This window comes from Stegostoma tigrinum, chromosome 19 (genome assembly GCF_030684315.1).
Source record: "Stegostoma tigrinum isolate sSteTig4 chromosome 19, sSteTig4.hap1, whole genome shotgun sequence".
NCBI lineage: Eukaryota > Metazoa > Chordata > Chondrichthyes > Orectolobiformes > Stegostomatidae > Stegostoma > Stegostoma tigrinum.
In genome coordinates, this window is record NC_081372.1 from 31,574,280 (window position 1) to 31,596,486 (window position 22,207).

Sequence of the window (22,207 nt, forward strand, 5' to 3'; positions counted from 1 at the left end):
TTCAAGCAATTTTTTGTTTTCAAGATTTACAATTTCTAGCTCTTTATTCATATGAGCCAAAATGAATTGGTTCATTAAGCTACCATGGAAGTATCCTAGGAGAGGGGGATTGATGGCAAAAGTGGTGAAGTTGGGACAAGGAGGAGCCAATGGAGGTATTAATACACCGGTATGCATTATGCGATATGTTATGCTCTCATCATTGATACCTCATACACACCTCCACCCAGTTTCACACATCATCACTCAACACTGTGCAGAGGCCACTTTACCCAAAAGCCTCTTGTAAATGCAACGTCGTCAAAGATGGCGGCCGCCTGTTCCTGAGGTGGTTGGTGTCGGACTGACTAGCGGGTTTCACTCGCTGTTCTTTTTCGCACCGAGGCTGAACGCGCCTTTCTTTTGAAGGGGACCTAGTGTCAACCGAAGCGGCGACCTTGGAGAGGTGAGTAGGCGGCTGCGAGCCTGTCCGTCCGTCGCCGGGATGAAAAAGCCGGTAAATGAGTCAGTCAACCTAAGGGTGATGGCGGCTGTGTCCCGCCCTCCTCCCCGGCAGCTGATTGGCCGGAGGGAGGTTAGCGGCCTCTGGGATTGGTCCAGACCTCTTGTCAGTCAGTGAGTCGTGATGAGTAAGTTAAGGTGTGTGTTTGCCGGCTGAGGCCTCGTTGTTGTTCCTGTCCCCGTCCCCTTGTCTGCAAATCATCCTGAAGGGGAGCTAGTGGTTGGACAGCTGCAGCGGTGTACAGCTATGTTGGCCATTCAGTGATTTCATTTCATTATAAACAGTGGACTCCAGTCGTTTGGTTTGTGCCTAACCAAACCTTCACCTCATAGAGACTGTTGCTTCCTCCCTCTCTCTTTCATGCACTCACTTCTATAAACCCAACGCTCATATTGTTCTGCCACGTTAGCGCCGGAGCAGAGACTATTTGAAAAAAGAGTAATATTAGTTGAATGCTGAAGAGTGCATTGCAGCTTCATGGACATTTATACATCTGTCTAGCCGGATCTTTAGATTACGATGATGTAGGAGATTCGTTCTGATGAAATGTCGATCCGTCATTTGTTTCTTTACAGATTGTGAATGGACTATGTATTTTCCCCGTTTTGTGTTGTAAAATTTAGAAATGATTCCCAGAGTGAACCCCTTACAATTAAACAGAAACTTTGTGATTTACTACCTATTATTAACATGCCAGTAGTGTACTAGTTCTTACACTGTGGTGTAATATAGGTTCATTTTAGTATTTGTACTTTCTAGGTATACGTCTAATTCAGTTTTCACTGGTATAGCTATCTTGGTGTTCCTCGTTCTGTCCAAGTTTTAACTTTTTGACCAGTCGTCTTTTGATACACACACATTTTCTTTTCATAAAAACCAAAAGAACTGTAGATGCTGTAAATCAGAGGCTGGTAGGTAGGAGATGGGGGTGGGGCTTGAGGTGGGAGGAAGTACAGGTTATGGAGGTGGGGATGAGCTGGCTTGGTTTTGGAATGCGGTTGCAGGAGTGGAGATTTTGGGCTGCAGGGTTCCCAAGCGAAAAATGAGGTGCTGCTCCTCCAACCTTTGGGTGGCATTGTTGTGGCACTGCAGGAGGCCCTGGATGGACGTGTCATCCAAGGAGTCAGAGGGAGAGTTGAAAGGCGCGTGACTGGGAGGTACAGTACTTCTCTACCTCCATCTTCTGTTTCTTACCCTCAAGCCAATTTTGTATCCAATTGGCTAGCTTCCCCCGGATTCCACATGATCTAACCTTGCTAACCAGCCTGCCATGTGGAACCTTGTCAAGGTCCATGTAAATGACATCTACTACTCTGTTTTTATCAATCTTCTTTGTCTTTCATCAAAAAATCACAATCACGTTAGTGAGACTTAATTTCCCCCACACAAAGCTATGTTTACTATCCCTAATCAGCCCTTGCCTTTGCAAATACATATAAATCCAGACCCCTAGAATCCCCTCCAACGACATACCCACCACTGATGTCATGCTCACCAGTCTATACTTCCCTGGCTTTTCCTTACCATCTTGCTTAAATAGTGGCACCACATTGGCCAATGTTCAGGCATCTCAGCCATGGCTGTTGATGATATAGATATCTCAGCAAGTGGACGAGCAATCTTTTCCCTAGCTCCCGCAGAGTTCTGGGATTCACTTGATTGGATCCCTGTGATTAATCCACCTTTGTGTTTTAAGACATCCATCACCACTACCTTTTATAATATGTGCAGTTCACAAGATATTCCTATTTATTTTCCCAAGGTCTCTGACTTCCATGTCCATCTCCACGGGACATCTCAAAACATCTATAAGAATAATAGGGTTGTAATGGTAGGAGATTCCAAGTTTCCAAACGTAAACTTGGACAGCCATAGTGTTAAGGTCTTCGATAGAAAGGACTTTAAATGTGTACTAGAAAAAAATACCTATTTAGTATGTGGATGTACCCTACTAGAGAAGGAACAAAATTTAACCTTCACTTGGGGAAACAAAGCAGGACAAGTGACTGGGGTATCAGTGGGGGAGCACTTTGGGCCAGTGATTAATGATTCTATTATTTTTAAAATAGTTATCAAAAAGGATAGATCTGATCTAAAAGTTAAAATTCCAAATTGGTGTAAGGCAAATTTTGATGGTATGAGGCAAGAACTTTCAAAAGTTGATTAGGAGAGACGATTCGCAGGTAAAAGACAGTTGGAAAGTGGAAGGTGTTGGTGAAGTGTTCGAGCTCCTCTGGGGAGCAAGAGGTGGCGCCGACCTTCCACCCCAACCTCAAGTTCACCTGGGCCATCTCCAATACATCCCTCACCTTCCTGGACACCTCAGTCTCCATCTCTGGTAACCAGCTAGAAACTGATGTCCATTTCAAACCCACTGACACCCACAGCTACCTAGAATACAGCTCCTCCCACCCACCCTCTTGCAAAAATTCCAAACCCTATTCCCAATTCCTCCACCTCCGCCGCATCTGCTCCCAGGATGAGGCATTCCACTCCCACACATCCCAGATGTCCACGTTCTTCAAGGACCGCAACTTCCCCCTGCAGTGGTCGAGAATGACTTGACCGTGTCTCCCGCATTTCCCCCAACACATTCCTCACACCCTGCCCCCGCCACAACCGCCCAAAGAGGATCCCCTTCGTTCTCACACACCACCCCACCAACCTCCAGATACAACGTATCATCCTCCGACACTTCCGCCATCTACAATCCGACCCCACCACCCAAGACATTTTTCCATCCCCACTCTTGTCTGCCTTCCGGAGAGACCACTCTCTCCGTGACTCCCTTGTCTGCTCCACACTCCCCTCCAACCCCACCACACCCGGCACCTTCCCCTGCAACCACAGGAAGTGCTACACTTGCCCCCACACCACCTCCCTCACCCCATCCCAGGCCCCAAGATGACCTTGCATATCAAGCAGATGTTCACCTGCACATCTGCCAATGTGGCATACTGTATCCATTGTACCCGGTGTGATTCCTCTACATTGGGGAAACCAAGCGGAGGCTTGGTGACCGCTTTGCAGAACACCCCCGCTTGGTTCGCAACAAACAACTACACCTCCCAGTCGCAAACCAGTTCAACTCTCCCCTCCCATTCCTCAGACGACATGTCCATCATGGTCCTCCTGCAGTGCCACAATGATGCTACCCGGAGTTTGCAAGAACAGCAACTCATATTCTGCTTGGGAACCCTGCAGCCCAATGGTTTCAATGTGGACTTCACAAGCTTCAAAATCTCCCCTTCCCCCACTGCATCCCAAAACCAGCCCAATTCTTCCCCTCCCCCCACTGCATCACAAAACCAGCCCAGCTCGTCCCCTCCCCCCACTGCATCCCAAAACCAGCCCAGCCTGTCTCTGCTTCCCTAACCTGTTCTTCCTCTCACCCATCCCTTCCTCCCACCTCAAGCCGCACCTCCACTTCCTTCCTACCATCTCATCCTGCCTCCTTGACCTGTCCATCTTCCCTGGACTGACCTATCCCCTCCCTACCTCCTCACCTATACTCTCCTCTCTACCTATCTTCTTTTTTTTCCGAAGGGTCTCGGCCTGAAACGTCAGCTTTTGTGCTCCTGAGATGCTGCTTGGCCTGCTGCGTTCATCCAGCTCCACACTTTGTTATCTTGGATTCTCCAGCATCTGCAGTTCCCATTACCACTGAAATAATTAGTTAGCTGTTAGTTTTTTTTTCCCCCCAAGCACAGTTGATAGTGTCCTTGTTGTTGTGAGTACTGTGTTGTCACTGCTTCTATCTTTTGGATCAGATTTTAAACATGGACTCCACCTGCTTTGGACCCCATGACAATATTTTGAAGATGAAGAGAGTCGTCTCTAGTACCCTGATCAATATTTATTTCTCATTCAATATTACAAAAAAACTGATCATCAGCTCATTGACTCATTGCTGTTGTGCGAGCTTTGTGTGCACAGTCACCTGCATCTCCTACTTGCAGTGGTATCTACACTTAAGAAGGACCTCATCGGCTGTAAAATTTTTTGTCACTTCTGTGGTGCTGTAAGGTAATATATAAATGCACGTCATTTCCCTTTAACAGAAATGGTAGGGAATAAAGGCCTACTGAGAGTGAGGAGCTTAAAGCAATTAATAAAGAAAACGTACAGAAAACATTAATGTGAGTAGCTGATAAATTCCTTGGATTTGGTGACTTCCATCCATTATTTGTATATGAAGTTTCATGATGAATTCGCAGGCTAATTGACAGTGAGGGAGCATGTGCATATCCCGATTAAACCTGATTTCCTTTCTTAGGCTGGGTCTAGTAAGTTGAGTCAGAGTGACCCAGCTGCTACCTGAAACCAGCGCAGATTTGGAGAACATCTCTGGAGCTATGCCTGACAGCTTCCTGGTTTACATTGATTTGTTGTAAATTTGCACAAACTATGCATGGAAAATAATTTACTGTTTCAAATTACTTCGGAAAAGGTTGGTAAGGTGTAGTCTAGCGAGAGTGCAGAGAAGATTTACAAGAATGACACCGGAGCTGGATTGTCAGCCTAACGGGTGATCTATTAAACATCCTTCAAATTGTGAAGGATTTTGATAAAATGGATACCGAGAATATGTTTTCTGTGTATGGAGGAAATAATTAGAGGCCTTTCGTACAAGAGATGCTATAAAGAATTTAGAAGAATTTTTACCTAGCGTTGTAAAAATATGGAACTCACGACTACAAGTAGAGGTTGAAGTACATAGTGTGGATGCATTTAAGGGAGAGCAACTCAACATATGAGGGAGAAGGATTACAATTGTAGAATGAGATAAAGAAATGATGGAATGAGACTAGACTGGAGAATAAACACCAAGATGGAGTGGTTTGGTCAAATGACTTTTTTTTGTACTGTGTATTCATGTAATGCTCATTCACATGTGTACTTTGAAGTAAGTTCACAATGCTCATTAAGTGTAGAAAAATTATGATGTGAGCACTTTAGACTCAACAATCCAATGAAAAAGTTAGTCTTAGAAGCTCTAGGGGCATGGTTTCGAATCACACAATGGATTTGAATTCATTCAATAAATATATAATTTATAGCTAGTGTCAGCAATAGTGGCCATGAAATGATCATTAATTGTTGTGGAACCCCATCTGGTTCACTAATGTTCTTTAGGGAGGAAAATCTACCATCCTTACTTGGTATGGCCTACTTGTAACTTCAAACCCACAGTAATGTGGTTGACTCTAAACTGCCTATTGAAGTCATTTCGTTCAAGGGCAGTTAGGGATGGTAACAAATGCATGCTTTGCCAGCAACATAAAGAAAATCAAATTGCTCTGGATGCATATCAGAGTACAACATTAAGTGGTAGAAGTAGTGTGATTCTATGCATCAGTATTTTCACACCATTTCTGCCATCAATATCTTAAAATTATTTTTGAGAATTTGACAACCAGTGACTTACTGTATGAAATGGAATTGAAGAAAACCCAACAGTTAATTTGAACAGAGTAAAGTACCGAAGCAGTAATAATATGAATGGCCAATTGATCTGTTATTTTTCTTTGCATGATGTAGATTATGGAAGCAAGTTTTGCTTGAATTTCAAGAGAATACTTGTTTCATTTCCAATAGTACTATCCAAGAAATGGATCATTTGATATTTCTCCTGGCAACTCTGGAAAAAATGTGGCTCCTCAGGACTGCGTTGAACTGTTAGACTATATTATTTATGCAAATCAAAGCATTGTCAAGATTGCATAATGCAGAGGTGTTACTAGCTGTCTTTAAGCTGCATTGCGTCTAAAGAGAAAACTGAAAATGTACAACAAGTTGATCAGATCTTGTAAATCAAAAATGTGAGCTATAATAGTTATCTCCTAAGGCTGTGTATTTTTAGCATTTTCTATCTTTATCTTGTTTTTTTTAAGCATTTGCTGCTTTGTATTTTTACACAGCTGACTTAGAATCAACCACATTATTGTTTAGACTGAGTTGACTTGTGTAAGTTTAGTAAGCTATGATTGGAACATTTACTTGATAATGACGGAACAGAGTTGAATGCTATACTTAATTACTGACTTCACTGTTCAAACAAAAACTAGGGATGGGGATCGTTGGTGGGAGGAAAATAAGTGTCTTATCATTTCTTAAAAAAACATTACTAGCACTTCTGTGTACTCCGTAGCCTGTGAACATTGCCATTAGTAACTTTGCAGTACAGCTAAATCCCCAATTATTTATGATAGGAAATGCTTATATTGTGGGCCTGGCAAGAGAAGGAAGTAAGTTGTTGCCTGATTATCAGAATGGAACGATGTCAAGGTTTTGAACCTGTCACATTGATTTGCTGTTCAGTTTCTGGACTGGTAAATTATTATTTTCAGTATTAACTTCATATCTATACTTCCTTTTGTTCACTTTATCTTTGTACATTCTTTTTTCAGTGGTTTTCTCCCTTGGGTTTTCATGTCCTTAGCTGTGTATTCTACTTTTTCTTCATAGCTTTGTGATCTCCCTGATCTCTCAATGAAGAAGTTACAGGCCTCTCATTAATGGTTCCTGTTCTCAATCTGGTTGATTGTCTATCTCCCGTCTTTTATCCTTTCTTTCTAACCTTCCTAAAGTACTTAATTCTTTTCTTTAAGGCTTCAATTTTGACATTGAGACACATCAGAGCCTGCCTTTTTCAGATGTTGACTAACCACTTACTAGATACATTTATTCAACCTTTTATGCTTTCATTTTAGAGTTCTAATATTGCAATTTTATTTATTTATACAATTTGAAATAAATTGTTGTGCATTCTTACTTGACTGTATTGATATAAAGAATAAAAATTGTGTTTCTGGCCTGCACCATTTTAAGCAGTGTAATAACCCTTCACATTTTACCTTTTCTGCAAGGATTGAACAGTGACTATTCAGTTGTAATGAATTGTGGTGTTTTTTTTTTGCTTCTAGACATCATGGCAAGTCCAAGAACTAGACGGGTTCTCAAAGAAGTGAGGACTCAAGATGAAAACAATGTATGTAACTGTAAGAAAATGTTAAGATAACTTGCTGTAAAATTCAATCTGAATTCATGAAAAGGTGCATGTTTCAAAAGTCTGTACAGAGCGAAGCCTTTTATTTTGCACTTTCACTTATATCAACTGAGGTTTGTTGAAAAGGAAATAATAAAAGTTTCAAAAGTAACAACTTAAAATTAGGCAATGGATACTATTTGTGTATATTTATAAACAATTTTACAATCTCATCTATTTTCTATTCCACCATTTAAAATAATTTTGAAAACAGCTGAGAGTTAGAGTTGTACAGCACAGAAACAAACCCTTAGGTCCAAGTCGTCCATGCTGACCAGATATTCTATATTAAGTAGAGCCTCATCTGCCACCATCTGGCCCAAATGCCTTTAAACTCTTCCTAATCGTGCACCAATCCAGTTGCCTTTTAAATGTTGTAATTGTTCCAGCCTCCTCCACTTCTAGCAGTTCGATCCATACAAACACTACTCTCTGCATAAAAAAGTTGCCCCTTGGGTGCTTTTTAAATCTTTAACTGTCACGTAAAACCTATGCAATCAACTTTTGGACTCTCTTATCATAGGAAAAAGACCTTGGCTAATCACCCTATCCATGCCCCTCATGATTTTATAAATTTTATATCAGCCTCCAAAGCTTCAGGGAAAATAGCCCCAGCCTTTTCAGTCTGTCCCTATTGCCAAACCTTCCACCTCTGGCAACATCCTCTTAAATCTTTTCTGAACCCGTTCAAGTTTCATAACATCTTTCCTATAGCAGGGAGACCAGAATTCACTGCAGTATTTCAAGAATGGCCTCATCAATATCCTGTACAGCCGTAACATGACATTCCAGCTCCGATACTCAATGCACTGACTAATAAAGGCAAGTGTACCAGATGCCTTGTGCGATCCCATTTTGAAGAAACTATGAACCTGTATTCCAAGATTGCTGTAATTAGCAATGAGTTCTCTGTTTTTAATCTAATGCAAAATCGTGTTTGTTGTTTTATGTTCAAGGTCATTCATGAGGCAATTGAATAAGTCATTTCCCATATTTTAACTACATAGTTTTCTTTAAAAAGACATCAGTGCTCTATTAAAGAACGATGCGGCACGGAAGGAGCCCATTCAAGTTGCAATCCAGTTTGTCCCACTCCTTGGCTTTTTCACCATATCCCTGCAATTTGTTTCCCAAGTATATGCACAATTTCTCTTTGAAAGCTGTTGATTTTTTTCTGAACACTTTCAAGTTTAATGACCATGAGCAAGGAAGTTTTGCTATAATTGCATGGAACTTTGACCTCACACTTTGAGTACTGTGTGTAATTTATGTCTCCATATTGAGGCAAAAATATACTTCATTAGAGGCAGTATGGTAAAAGTTCAACAGATTGAGATGAGAGTTAGAGTAAATTGGCCTTTTGCTCTTTGGATTTAAGAAGGAAAAGTGATCTCATTAGAACATAAAATATTTTGAAGTGGTTTAACAGGGTATATACAGGAATGATGTTTCCCCTCAGATAATAGGAACTGCAGATACTGGAGAATCCGAGATAGCAAGGTGTGGAACTGGATGAACACAGCAGGCCAAGCATCATCCTAGGAGCAGGAAGGCTGACACCTTGGGCCTAGACCCTTAATCAGACCCTTCTGGCCTAGGCCCGAAGCGTCAGCCTTCCTGCTCCTAGGATGCTGCTTGGCCTGCTGTGTTCATCCAGCTCCACACCTTGTTATCTATGATGTTTCCCTGGTTGGGGCATCTAGGGCACAGTTCAGGATATGTGGTCAGTAATTTCCAACTGAGATAGAGATTTTTTTCACTTGGACAGTTGTGAATCTTGGGAATTATCTAGACGAGAAGATTATAGGTGTTCCATTATATTTTCCTACAAAAATTCCTACATTTCAGGCTAAGATAAACAGATCTCTCACCTCTCAAGGAAAGTGGAAACAGGCAGAACAACGTTTTAACTAGAAGAATAGGTTCAAGTAGGGACGTTGGAACTACTGCTGCTCACTTTTGTTATTTATGTACCTCTGTTAGTCTTTTGGTGCATTGTGAATTTCAGTGACTTGTTATGCAAAACAATTTTTTTGTCATCTTTGATTATTTTGCCAGTTGTCTTAAATCTGTGCCGCCTTGTTATTCGCCCTTCAGCCATTGGAAACGAGTTTGCTTTATTTACCCTATATAAACTCTCAAAGAATTTAAATGTTTCTATCAAATCTCCTCTCAACTTTCTTAGATTCAAGGCTTTTTCAGTCTTGGTAATTTTAACCCTCACCTGTCTAATAGATCTAATAAATCCTTCTGTGCCCTGTCTAAAGTCTTCATGTCCTAACACATGGTACACAAAGTTGAAAACCCAGTGTCTTATATAGATTTAACATTATTTCCAGGCTCCCTGTTCCTCTGTTTATAAAGTTCAGTTGCTGGTTTACTTTTTATGCTGCTGATGCATGGTGTTTTAACAAGTCAATTTAATCCATGTCAATATGGATATTTGAGTTTTGTACAAATTCCACATAAATGCCTGAAGAAACTAAAGAGATGGTCTTTGGTGAAGGAATATACTTTGATTTGTCTCCTCCTTCTGTCTCCTAGGTTTGTTTTGAATGTGGAGCCTTCAATCCACAATGGGTCAGTGTGACTTATGGAATATGGATTTGCCTTGAGTGCTCAGGAAAGCACAGAGGACTAGGAGTACATCTCAGGTATAAGCATAAATTAAAAAAGAAAACCTAATTGCAAGACGGAAGTTAAATATTGGTTCAAAATGATTAAACTTCCTCTTTTACAGCATTGTGGGATACATACCCCTCCCTTCTCTAGGACAGTTAGACATGAGCCAGCAATGGCTATATCCTGAAAGACTGTCTAAAGAAAATGTTCCTCAGTTGATGTTTGTGTTCAAATATTAAGCCATGCAGGTGATTGCAGTGCTGCTTGATCTTATTGTCCTTGATTGAGACACTGGAAAAGCAGGTCCCTGGCTCCAGTACCAGTGTCAGTCCTATTTCATTTTGAAATAGTCTACGTAGTTGGGAAGTCGGCTGCCAAGTCAAGAATCATGTCACAATGGCTGCTTTACGGAGGCACCGTAACGTGACTGAGTTATTCCCTAGCTTGCATTTAATACATTCAGAACAGAGAAGGCACTATTACTGAATAAATATAGTATTAAGGTATACTAATATTGTCAATGTTGATTTGGTGAAGTAGGTTTTAACTTTTTTGTTTGTTTAATAAACACGTTAGGAATGAAACTCTTCATTGTGGGGTCCCAGTGTGTTCCCATTCCCATTAAGCACTCCAGATCAAGTATATCTTAGCCATGGTATTGTATTCTACTCAAATAACACCAAAAACACACTAAACCCCAATATCTATCAACCTAAATGAGATTGCCAAATGGTACTGAATAGTATGGTTTACTTTAGATTCATGTTTACCAACAAATGGTTTGGAGCTGTCCAGACTTGTTTCACAAAAACATCATAAGAGAGTGGAACTTTACCTTGTATTGAATTTAAAGCAGTTGTCAGAAGTGAAGGACCTATGTGTGCCTCTATTTACCTTCATTTGCCACACAATCCTGCAGTTGTTTATTAGGGATCAGTACTACATGTATTACATTGAAATTGCATTTGTTTGGAAGATGTACGCTTTGCTAAAAATGGAAATTCATATAATAAGCAATTGAGTCCAATTTGGATATGTTATTGCATCATTAGGAGAACAAACTTTGCATTAATGTAGTATTTTTTTAAAAATGGGCTATTTGGTCTCATGTTTTAATGTTTCTAGTGAAAATAATTTAACACCTTAAAAGAATGAGGGGTGATCTCGTAGAAATCTATAAAATTCTGACTTGACTACACACATTAAATGAAGGAACAATTTTTCCGATGGTAGGGAGGCAGGCGTCACAGCTCAAGGATGAGAAATAAACCTTTTAGGGCTGAGATGAGGAGAAATTTCTTCACCTAAACAATGGTGAGCCTGTGAAATTCACTACGTCAAAGTAGTTAAAGCCAAAACATTGTATTTTCAAGAAGGAGTTATGTGTAACTGTCGTGGTTGAAGGAATCAAAAGAATTAGGGTGAGGATAGGATTAGGGTATTGAGCTTGATGATCAGCTATGAACATGTTGAATGGCTGAGGCAGGCTCAAGGCATCATTTGGCCTGCCCCAGCCCCTTTCTGCAATGTTTCCGTGTTTCTATAATATAACGCTGAAATGCATTGTAAATGTTAAAATCCTCGTTATTCAGGTTATGAGAAGTTAGTGGTTTTGTTTTTGTTGATCTCTCAACAAATGTTTGTGCTTTGCTCAATATATAAGGCTAGTCTTTTCATAAAGCTTTGAGAAATGAAATTACATTTAAAGGGTAAAATAAAATACGTTGCTACTGTCCTCTAGTTTTGTACGATCTGTTACCATGGATAAATGGAAAGATTTGGAGTTGGAGAAAATGAAGGCTGGAGGCAATGCAAAATTCCGCCAGTTTCTGGAATCACAAGATTATGATCCATGTTGGTCACTCCAGGAGAAGTATAATAGTCGCACTGCAGCTCTTTACAGAGATAAGGTATTATAATTGATACTATAATGTAGATTATATTTAGTGGTCATAAATTGTGGAGATAGTGCCATTCTGATATTTTTTGTTCTAGTAAAGTTGACTTCATTAGGCATACCTTCCAAAAATTTAAATGTACAGTCTTTTCAAGCAGAGCTGTTATTCAGCTTTATTACTTCAATGCTTTGATACTTTCAATATTCAGATGAAAGCCTAATGTTTCCTAATTTGATTTTAACTGCTGCTAGTTGTTTGTTGCAGGATATTTCTAAAATATCAAAGCCTTCAAAAAGTAGGTTTGTTAAAGCTCCCCTCTCAACATACATTTAGTCATCTTTACTTTATTGCTTAGTTGCCATACAACAAGTGATCATAGTCTCTATGGTAGATAAGTGTGATGTATCACGGCCCCCAATATTTGTACTAAATATATTTAAAAGCATAAATTGTTCTTCATTATGTTTGTTACTAGTTAACGGTGATTGTCCACAACAAGTTTTTATGTACAGTCGTCTAAAATTTGCTGCACAGATGTGTGCTAATGAGTTGCTTACGTTCTGAAAAGTACATGTGCTGCTCCTCTGTACCTCCTTTGGAAGAATTAAAAACCTGCTTTAAACTTCTAATTATTAACAGAGCTCTCGAGAAATAAATGCAGTCTTTGAGTTAGAATGTTTTAGTTCCCACCTCCGTTCATGGGTATGAGAGAGTGCATCTTTGCCAAAAATGTTGTCCTTTGGATAAGGCATTAAACCAAGGTCACAACTTCCTGACCAGTGTTCCACTTGGATTTTCAAGATCCCAAAGCACTATCTGAAAAGAGAAATTGTCACCTTTTTTAATTGATGCCTGTTGAAATGTTATGAGGAAAATCACTGAGATGAAAAAAAATTAATCTATCCAAAGGTTCACAAAGCATCCATTGTTGTTATCTAAGCCTGAGCAACCTGATTTTAAGCAGAATGTTCGTCTACTTTTGAAGAAAACCTCTGGAGAGAAAACTTTTGAATATTAATCGCTACCTGTCATTTCTGCTGCTTGTCTGTTTTCCATCCTCCCCACCTATTGAAGATGATGGTTCCTTCTTGGGTAATATTATTCTTAGAATTTTACAGAGGAGTTTCTGTTATGTCAATGTTGTGTCGGCCATCCATTTGATTGGATGCTGATTTTAACATTTGAATACTGTCAGCATGTACACACTTCCAATTAGGGGTACCGCATAATGTTCAGAAGTGGAAGGCCTTCTCAATTATTTACATTTAGCTAACCTAAGAGTAATAGTTCAGTTTCATAGAAACCCCACTAATCTGACTGAGACTAACCACTTAACAGGCTGGGAATTGAAATTGAATTGTTCCGAAAGGCATGTTTTTAAATATTTAGACTAAATTAGTTGTGCTGTTATGGGAGCTTTAGCTGGGCCATCTGAATGGATAACATCAAATAAAGTGCTGAAATTGGGAGACCAGTATGGGGTAGTTTGATTTATAATGTTCTGTGTCATGACAGAGGAAAGAAAACAACCTGTATTTGCATATAGCCCCTTTAAAGTAGTAAACAGATCAAGACAATTTATAGAAATGGAAAATAGCGGCAGTAATCTGGTTCAATAAATGTTTGTGCATTAGCATTCTAAATATTTGCTCACCAGTGTCTCCTGTTCCCCATTGACAGTTTGTTTAAGAGTTGCCTTCCTTCAGCATTTATCAGTCAAGCAGCATAACAAATATATTGTCATTATGAATATCAAAGATGTGTAAATCCTTGAAGAGATAATTATTTTCACATTCAGTAATGGAAAATGATCTACTGTTTTGGTTAAGATGAACGCCTTGGCCTGCTTATTAATAATTATCAAACAAACAAACAAGGATTAATTTTTAATCAGTTAAGAAAGTAGCTACTACTATAAATTTCCCATAATTCCATCTTAAAGAAAAAAGCAAACTTCTAAGGGAAGTGTTTAAAAACAAAGTCTTTGCATCATTTCTGTTGTCTCATCTTAGACATGTTCTGTCACTTTGAGCAAATAGTGTTGGGTTTCATCATACATTTTTAACTTGTTTCTTGGTAACCTCATTGTTAATGATGCAGAAACAATGTACACATGCGTATTCACATTATTAAAAAAAACTCTAGATCCATAATATATTATGAAATTATGTTTTTTTAAAAAGTTGCAAGATGCCTCATCTGTCATTCTGAGAGACAACATTACATGCACTTGTTTTTCTTATCGATTTTCAGATTGCTACTTTAGCTGAAGGTAGAGAATGGTCTATTGAAACGTCAGAAGCTCAGAATTGGACCCCACTGCAGCCCAAAGTATCTCTCTCTTCAGCTCATCGGTATTCAGGCATCACTTTTTTTTTATTACTCGAAGCTAGTGTTTCACTGTTGCAGATAATGTACAGTTAAAGTCTGATGAGGTTAAAAGGGTCCCACAAGGATGTGTAATTTTCTTTTTATATACTTGTTGAAATAAGTCAATTAAAGATAATGGTGACTTCGTCTGTCAGTAATTTGACACCAAAATTCAGATAAAGGGTCTGGTTTTGTTAAATTCAAAGGCAAATCAAATGCAAAAAGAAGTTATAACAATTAAAGTTAGGTCACACAACATTCCACAGACCCAAACCTCCCATGACTCGTAGTAAACAAATTGTGCTTAAACCGGAATTATGTTCAGTCTTCAGTAGCCAAACCCTGGACCCTGCTCTTTTCACAGGTAATTTTTTTTTGCTCTTGGACTCTGCATCACCAGCTGCCCTATTTGGTGGAGACATTATCCTCTACAATCCGAAGTATAACTTTGTTGTCCAATGTTTTGTGAAAAACATGATCTCAGAATTGTAATTGACGGTTATTCTATATATTGGCTGCACACATTTTCCTTTTACAACAGGCTGATTAAAACGCACTTATCAAGTTGTGGAACAACTTCACTCGAACAGCTAGTTTATTTTATGCACAATGTGTGAGTGAACGGGACAGTTTTCCCTTTAAGAACAGACAATTTCTTTACGGTTATTGGAAAGTGGGGGGGAGAAAAATCGGCACATATATCATGAGTCCACTAAATCTGCGATCACCAGTTCTCTGGCTAAGTCCAAGCTGGTTCTGATTATTAAAATATAGGCAGCTCCCTGTTGCTGTCGTATAAACACAGCCTATCGTTTCTGTTTATGTATAAAAGAGAATGAATGTGTACTTTCTACCCTTCAAATCTGTTGATAGACAACATAGTTGTCATGACTTAGAATGCAATAAACATTTCAGTAAAATTAGTGAAAAGCATCAAAGACCATTTTCATTGCCTTAAAGGTCTTATCAAAGAATTGATCATTTAGTTCATTGAATCTTTTCATTTCTCCAAAACCATAACTGTTAACATTTTACAGTTTAGCATGGGCTACTATCTATAGCCTTTCATCTGAACAACTTACTTGACATATATGCACTCTCTTTTTGAACTGATACTGACAGTGTGTAAATGATTGAAGTTACAAATTTAAGCTATGGCAATACAGATATAAAATAATTTACCACACTTCAACATTGTGGTTAAATGCTATCTATGGATATGCGAATAAAGAACAAGAGTAGGTCACTCAGGCTTTCAAGCCTGCTCTGCCTTTCAATAAGTTCAAACTCCCAATAATCCTTCATTCCCTTGATTATCAAAAATATTTCAACACTGCCTTGAAAATATTTTAAAATTCTGCATCCACATTAGTGAACCCAATAAGTTGTGCAATCAGTGATTATTTCATGATCATCATCGCTGAAGTTGGTAAGAGAAGATTTAAATAAGGTGTTAAATCTTAAACAGTTTTGCTAAAATAGCTAAGGAACATCCTAGTCCAGTGCTAGAAGGCTTGGTAACAAGAGGGTACAGACTAAAGGTGACGCATATATTTTAAAATTTAATTTTGAACCTTTTGCTGCTGGGTTTGTTTGTTTGCTATCAGCAGGTTGTATAGTTTGGAAAATTCAGTCTTTTAAGTCCGCCGTGAAGGAGCAGAACAAAAATGGGATAGTTTAAAATGCTAGGCCTGCCAGCTTGTAAAAATCATAAAACAATGTGATTGGAAATTAAATGTTAATACCTTACAGCAAGAGCAGATACTTGCATAAGAAACTCAAAAATGATTTCAAATGTCAATCCTAAAAAAGTGTTTTGATAGTTATAAAAGTCATCTAGCAGGGAAGCAGGCCCTTCAGACCAACTTGTCCACGCTGACCAGGTTTCCTAAACTGAACTAGTCCCATTTGCCTGTATTTGACTCATATCCCTCTAGACATTTCCTATCAGTATACCTGTTCAAATGTCTTTTAAATGTTATAATTGTAAATCTTTCCCTCCTCAATTTAAACCGATGCCTCTGGTTTTGAACTCTGCTGCCCTGGGGAAAAGACCTTGATTATTCCACCGTATCTATGCCCCTCATGATTTTATAAACCAACAAAAGGTCACGTCTTAGCTTCTTATGCTCCAGGGAGAAAAGTCCTAGCCTAGCTAGCCCTCTCCTTATAACTCAAATGTTCCAGTATCGGTAACATCTTTGTAAATCTTTATTGCACCCTTTCCAGTTTAATAACATCCTTCCTGAAACAGGGTGACCAGAATTGTATGCTGTACTCCACAAAACTGGCCTCACCCATACCCTGCACAGCTGAAATATGATGTCCCAATTCCTGTACACAGTGCTCTAATAATGAAGACAAGCATGCCACCTTCACCACCCTCTCTACCTGTGATGTCACTTTCAAGGGATTGTGTGCCTTTACCCCTCGTTCATCTGTTCGACAACACTTCCCAGGCCCCTACCACTAACTGCATCAGTCCTGCTCTGTTTTGCATGACGAAAATGCAACATGTTGCAATTTTCTGAATTATACTCCATCTGCCATTCTTTGGCCTACTGGCCCAGTGATCAAGGTGCCATTGTACCCTGAGATAGCCATCTTCACTGTCCATTATACCGTGAATTTTGGCATCATTCGCAATTTTACTAATCATGCCTCCTGCATTCACATCCAAATCGTTTATATTAAATGACAAACAATCTCAGCACCAGTCGTTGCTGCACACCACTGGTCGTGGGTGTCTAGTCTTAACAGCAAAAACCTCTGCGATCACCCTCTGTCTTCTGCTGTCAAGCCAATTTTTGTAGGCTAGCTCTCCCTGAATTCCATGTGATCTAACCTGGTTAACCAGTCCACTGTTGAAGAATATGCTAAAGTCCATACAGACAACATCTACCACCCTGCCTTCAGCTATCTTCTTGGTCACTTTCAAAAAAATTCAATCAACTTTGAAAGACATGATTTTCCACGCACAAAGACTTGCTGATATCCCTCATCCGTACTTGGTCCTTACCTACATCAGGATGAAATAGGATGCCAACGTTGTGAACACTCTGGTTCAATTTGAAGCAGTGGTCAAAGAAAAGGGGGACATAAGTCGTGATGGGAATTGGGAAGGAGAGTTGTGGTTGTCAGCAGTTTAATGTGAACAGTGTCAAGAAAACTGAAGGTAGCTTCCATAATAAAAGTAACTTGAAGCATGAAATAATGTGAGGGAAACTGGAAACAGATCTATGCGCTGGGCTGATGCAGATGGGAGCTTTAGGAGAAACTTGACTTGGTGGGCAAGACTAAAGGAGGAACTTGGTAAAGGCAAAAGTGCTTGCAAGTTTAGGAGTTGAGTGTGTTGTATACATGGAAGAGAGGTTTATGGAGACAATTGTAAGTGGAGTGAAAATGCCTGTAGTTGTCTTTTCATCACACAGTGACCCTGGAGTATTCAACAGTTTTGGAAGAAGACAGCAGGAGCCGAGTGCACGATATGGACTAACTAGATTTAACAGTCAATGGGTAAATTTGGTATATGGCAGACATTTTCACATCTGTAATATTTATAAATGAATAAATAACGATACAATTAAGTTGCCATGAGAAATGCAGACAAATTTCCACTGTCTATACTTGCACAAATGAACAGGCAGATTTAACAAGGAAAAAGATTTGCGAGTTATATTTGAGGTCAGAAAAAATAGCGAGACCAGGAAGATGTTGATTGACCTACAGTTACACCATCAAATGCAAGAAGCAGGAACTGTTTCTTGAATGGAATAAAAAATATTTTAGCTTATCATACTTTGATTTTCCCTATCTAGGTGTGTTGACTCGCTAATTAGATTGAAGCATTGATTCTGTAGACTTTGAAGAGCGTTCGTGATAGAGTGGATTCAGCCGCCAAAGTAATGGCTTTGTTAAATAAGGAGTCACTTCACCTGACGAAGGAGCAGCAGTCCGAAAGCTTGTGATTTCAGATAATCCTGTTGGACTGTAACCTGGTGTTGTGTGACTTCAGACTTTGTACATCCCAGTCCAATTAGCACCTTGATCTTATAAATAAGGAATGGAAGAGGTAGTTAAAAGGGAAAGATTTTAAAAGTATGCATGTTTTGGTATGGAAGATAAGATTGATTTGGACTCATATTGCAGGTTGAACTACAGTTGCAGGATGAGGACTGTAGGTAAAAACTGGGAACATAATCTTTTAGGATTGCTGTTAGAAGCATTTCTTCATGAGGAATATTAAGTGGCTTTCCAGGTGTAATAAGAATCGAGAAGTCTGAATTTGTTATTGGCAGTTCAGTGTTGTGATGGGAGAGCCATGGATTTGTTTTGGAAAGAGAGCCTGTTATTTGTACTTGACCTCTGAGATTATCTGAGGGTGAAATGCCTCAAGGTTAATAAAACTATTCTGAAACTGATGGGATCAAATTATTGGAACCGATACTTTTCACAGTTTTCAATAATGAGATTTTTGTCAGTAAAAAGTAACATTTTCTATCAAGCATTTTAATATAAAGAAGAAATTTTGGAAATCAGAAAAGTTCAGTTAAACTGGTGGTGTAGTAAATTGAGGACAAAAATAAGGACTGAAGATCTTGTAAGTGTTGTGCGCAGATAAGAATCAGTAATTGTAATGGACTGAAGGAAATCAAATTTAAATACCTATGAAGATTTAACACAATTCAGTTGAACTTTCTGAATTGAAGCATTGCACTGCTTATTTCCTTTACAGTTTTACATTTGCAAAATAAAAGGTTTCCACTGTCTGCGTTAAACTTAAACATGAATTGGTGGTTGAATTACTGATTCCATGTGAATATTGATTATAGACAGCCCTCTTTTGAGGAGTGACTTCACATTCTGTGGTGGACAATTGCAGGAATGTGATCTCGGTAAGGTACTTGATCAGCTAAGTTCAGCCTGTTGTTGAATGCTTTATTCACTTGGCAGCATCTTGGCTCCTCCTCTTCTGCTTAGAACAAGTTTTTTTTAAAAACATTGAGAATGACTAGTCTTACTGTCTTTTTGTGCCTCTACGATTGCTTGTTTTTGATGTGTAACGTTTTAGTTGAAGCATGATGCGCAGATTGTGGCAGGTATTCTCCAAATCTTTATGTAAATACGTTAAAACATGAACAGGCTATCAACAGTAATGCTGCAACTATGTTAGAAAATGCACATATTGTCTCATGGTTTGCCTTTTCAAAAAGGAACCATTCTTGAGTTTCAAGTTAAAAAAGCATTGAGGAGTCGTCATGTACTACTTGGTTATATCTATATGTCATTATTATGGATTCATTTGATTTCCTCCATTTATTGAATTATGTACTCTCTTTGGTAGTGCCAGACCTAACCAAGCCTCTGGATCATCCACTGATAAAATGTTTGAGGACTGGCTCAATGATGATAATTCCTATCAAAGGTAAAATTTTAAATTTATTTCAAGGTATCTGTGTACTTTGTTTCCTTTTGCTGTTCTTGTTTTCAGTTGAAGGAGTGATGATTAATTTTCTTTCATTCTTTTGAAGTGGTGGAGGATATGGTTGTCAGGATAATCGTTACGTTGGATTTGGAAACAGTCCATCTCCTCAGAAAAAGGAAGATGATTTTCTCAACAGTGCCATGACTTCTCTTTATTCGGTATGAAATTATCTTGGCTTTGTTGTAGTTATGATTTTACTCCAGAACTCCTGTGAGAGACCTTTTTTGGACTGCTAGTTAATACCTAATTTTAATTATGCGTGACCACCAAGTGACACTGTTTTCAAGCAAATTTTATCTTGTGATAAAGATTTGGGAGTAACCTTGTACCTGTTATCTGAACTCTGTACTCACAGTACGAATTAGTTAACTCTGTTTATTGAAGAAAATTGATTTTATGCTGGCCTTAACTACCTACCCTGAGATTTAAGATTTTTGTGTTGTGTACTGACTTTCAAATAAAGTGTTGTAGTGTTCCTTGAATAGTCAGTCAGTGTAAAAATACAGTTACATTTACATCACAAATACTCCTTATGATTGATAATGTGACAATTTCCGACCAGCAGCTGGAAACTACAGCAATACTATTTAGGAATTGTAGTTTTAAGAATGCATAGGACTAATTGTTTAACTGTCATTCTTACCTCAAGCTTGCTTATGACAGTTATATTTTCTAGTCTTAAGAGGCCAAGATGCTTGACTGTATAATATGTTCTGCTTTTATAAGATATTCTAATTTGCAGTAAGCAAGAATTAGCTTTATTGTCACATTCACGTTAGTACAGTGAAGTTTACAAGTTATGACTTACAGCTCCATCTTAGGTACCAAGGTACCTACGTACAGATTCCTAAATACAAATTGTTAGGGAAAAACAAAAAATAAAGAAATAGAAAATCTCGTAATAAATTAGAGAAATATGAGTTCAGAATAACAGCCCTTCCACCGTAGACCATGCTGGGCTTCACCTCGAGGCTGGAAGTTCAAGTCCATGTTGGCTTTCATCCTGGATATTGCTGATGATGCTTGAGGATGGGAGGTCAAAAGGAAAAGAAAAAAAAACTACAAAAAGGGAGAAGAGGAAAGAAACGGATGAAGCAGACAAGCTCTGGCTCAGCTACTCTGCTGCCATCTTGGTGACGTTTTGGAACGATATAATGTTTAAGAAAGATAAAACTGCCAAAAGCTTTTTCAAACTTTGCTCTCATCAATGAATTATTTTTGAATTATAGTAATCCTTTTTAAGCAAAAACACGAGTCACTTTGTGTTTGAACAAATCTACCACAAAGGTAGTGAATGATCAGTTGTGCTTCAGAACTTCTTTAGTGCTGCACCAAAATGTCAGTCTGGACTTTGTGTTCAAGTTTTTCTGGTTTATGAATGTGCTGTCACAGGGCTACTCTAATTTTGACAGATCTGCTAATACATATGCAATATATGGTAAGGATCTCGAGATCAATGCCTGGGTTATTTTCCTGCTGACATTTTTTTAAAACAATGTAAAGTTTTCATTTTTGGTAACCCTATTTTGAGAATCTGAATAAAACTCGAATTTCTAGCTATGTATGTAAATGGGTATGTTCAAGTTAGCTCAGTGCTCAAATTTTTGGACTATGCACATGAATGTATGGAATCTTCTCTCGTAATTAGTTGCAAACACTGCTTAGCTACTTGACCTATGGTCGGCTTGATTTGGTGGGAAGAGGGGAGAAATGTAGTCAATATAATTTAAAAGTTTTAGTTGTTCAAAACTTCACATGACCAAGTTTCTAAAATATTGTCCATTATTAAACTTGGAGATTTGAATCCATTACAGAAATCAAAATTACTACATTTAAGATAAGTCATAATTGTGAATGACATTAATTAATTTAGGATACATTCACTATTTTACAGGGTTGGAGCAATTTTACAGTTGGGGCCACTAAGTTTGCATCAGCTGCAAAAGAAGGTGTAAGTAGCATTGTTGCAACTTCTGCTTTTATTAGTAATATATAATGTATATTTGTAAATGATGTTTGCTAAACCTTTCATATGTGGTTAATTTAATAGTTGGTCTTCAAGAGAGATTCAAAGGCCTAAGTACTTTACTTTTCTTTTAAAGTGCAGTGGTTCCATCAACATTTTAGTAAACAGTGTGTTTTTAAAAAAATGCAAGAGCCAGGCACAAAAACATTCTTTATGTTTGCTAAGATTCTTCTACCGTAATTTTCTTTTGACAAGTTTGGTTATTAAAGGGGAGCAATGTTTTAAAAAAAAAATTAGTCTTGAAAAGCACTGAAGA

The 22,207-nt window shown here is 38.5% G+C and overlaps 1 protein-coding gene across 5 annotated transcripts in view; it reads left to right on the plus strand.

Moving 5' to 3' along the window:
- Window positions 1-274: 274 nt before the first annotated feature.
- arfgap1 (ADP-ribosylation factor GTPase activating protein 1) overlaps window positions 275-22,207 on the plus strand; it is a 32,571-nt gene continuing 10,638 nt past the window's right edge. For all 5 annotated transcript variants that reach the window (XM_048549745.2, XM_048549747.2, XM_048549749.2 and 2 more), the window contains exons 1-8: window positions 275-445; window positions 7,429-7,493; window positions 10,095-10,204; window positions 11,914-12,082; window positions 14,324-14,424; window positions 19,785-19,865; window positions 19,972-20,083; window positions 21,820-21,876. In XM_048549745.2, coding sequence (XP_048405702.1) covers window positions 7,434-7,493; window positions 10,095-10,204; window positions 11,914-12,082; window positions 14,324-14,424; window positions 19,785-19,865; window positions 19,972-20,083; window positions 21,820-21,876 — 690 coding nt within the window. In that variant the 5' untranslated portion in view covers window positions 275-445; window positions 7,429-7,433. The remainder of the gene's footprint in view (window positions 446-7,428; window positions 7,494-10,094; window positions 10,205-11,913; window positions 12,083-14,323; window positions 14,425-19,784; window positions 19,866-19,971; window positions 20,084-21,819; window positions 21,877-22,207) is intronic.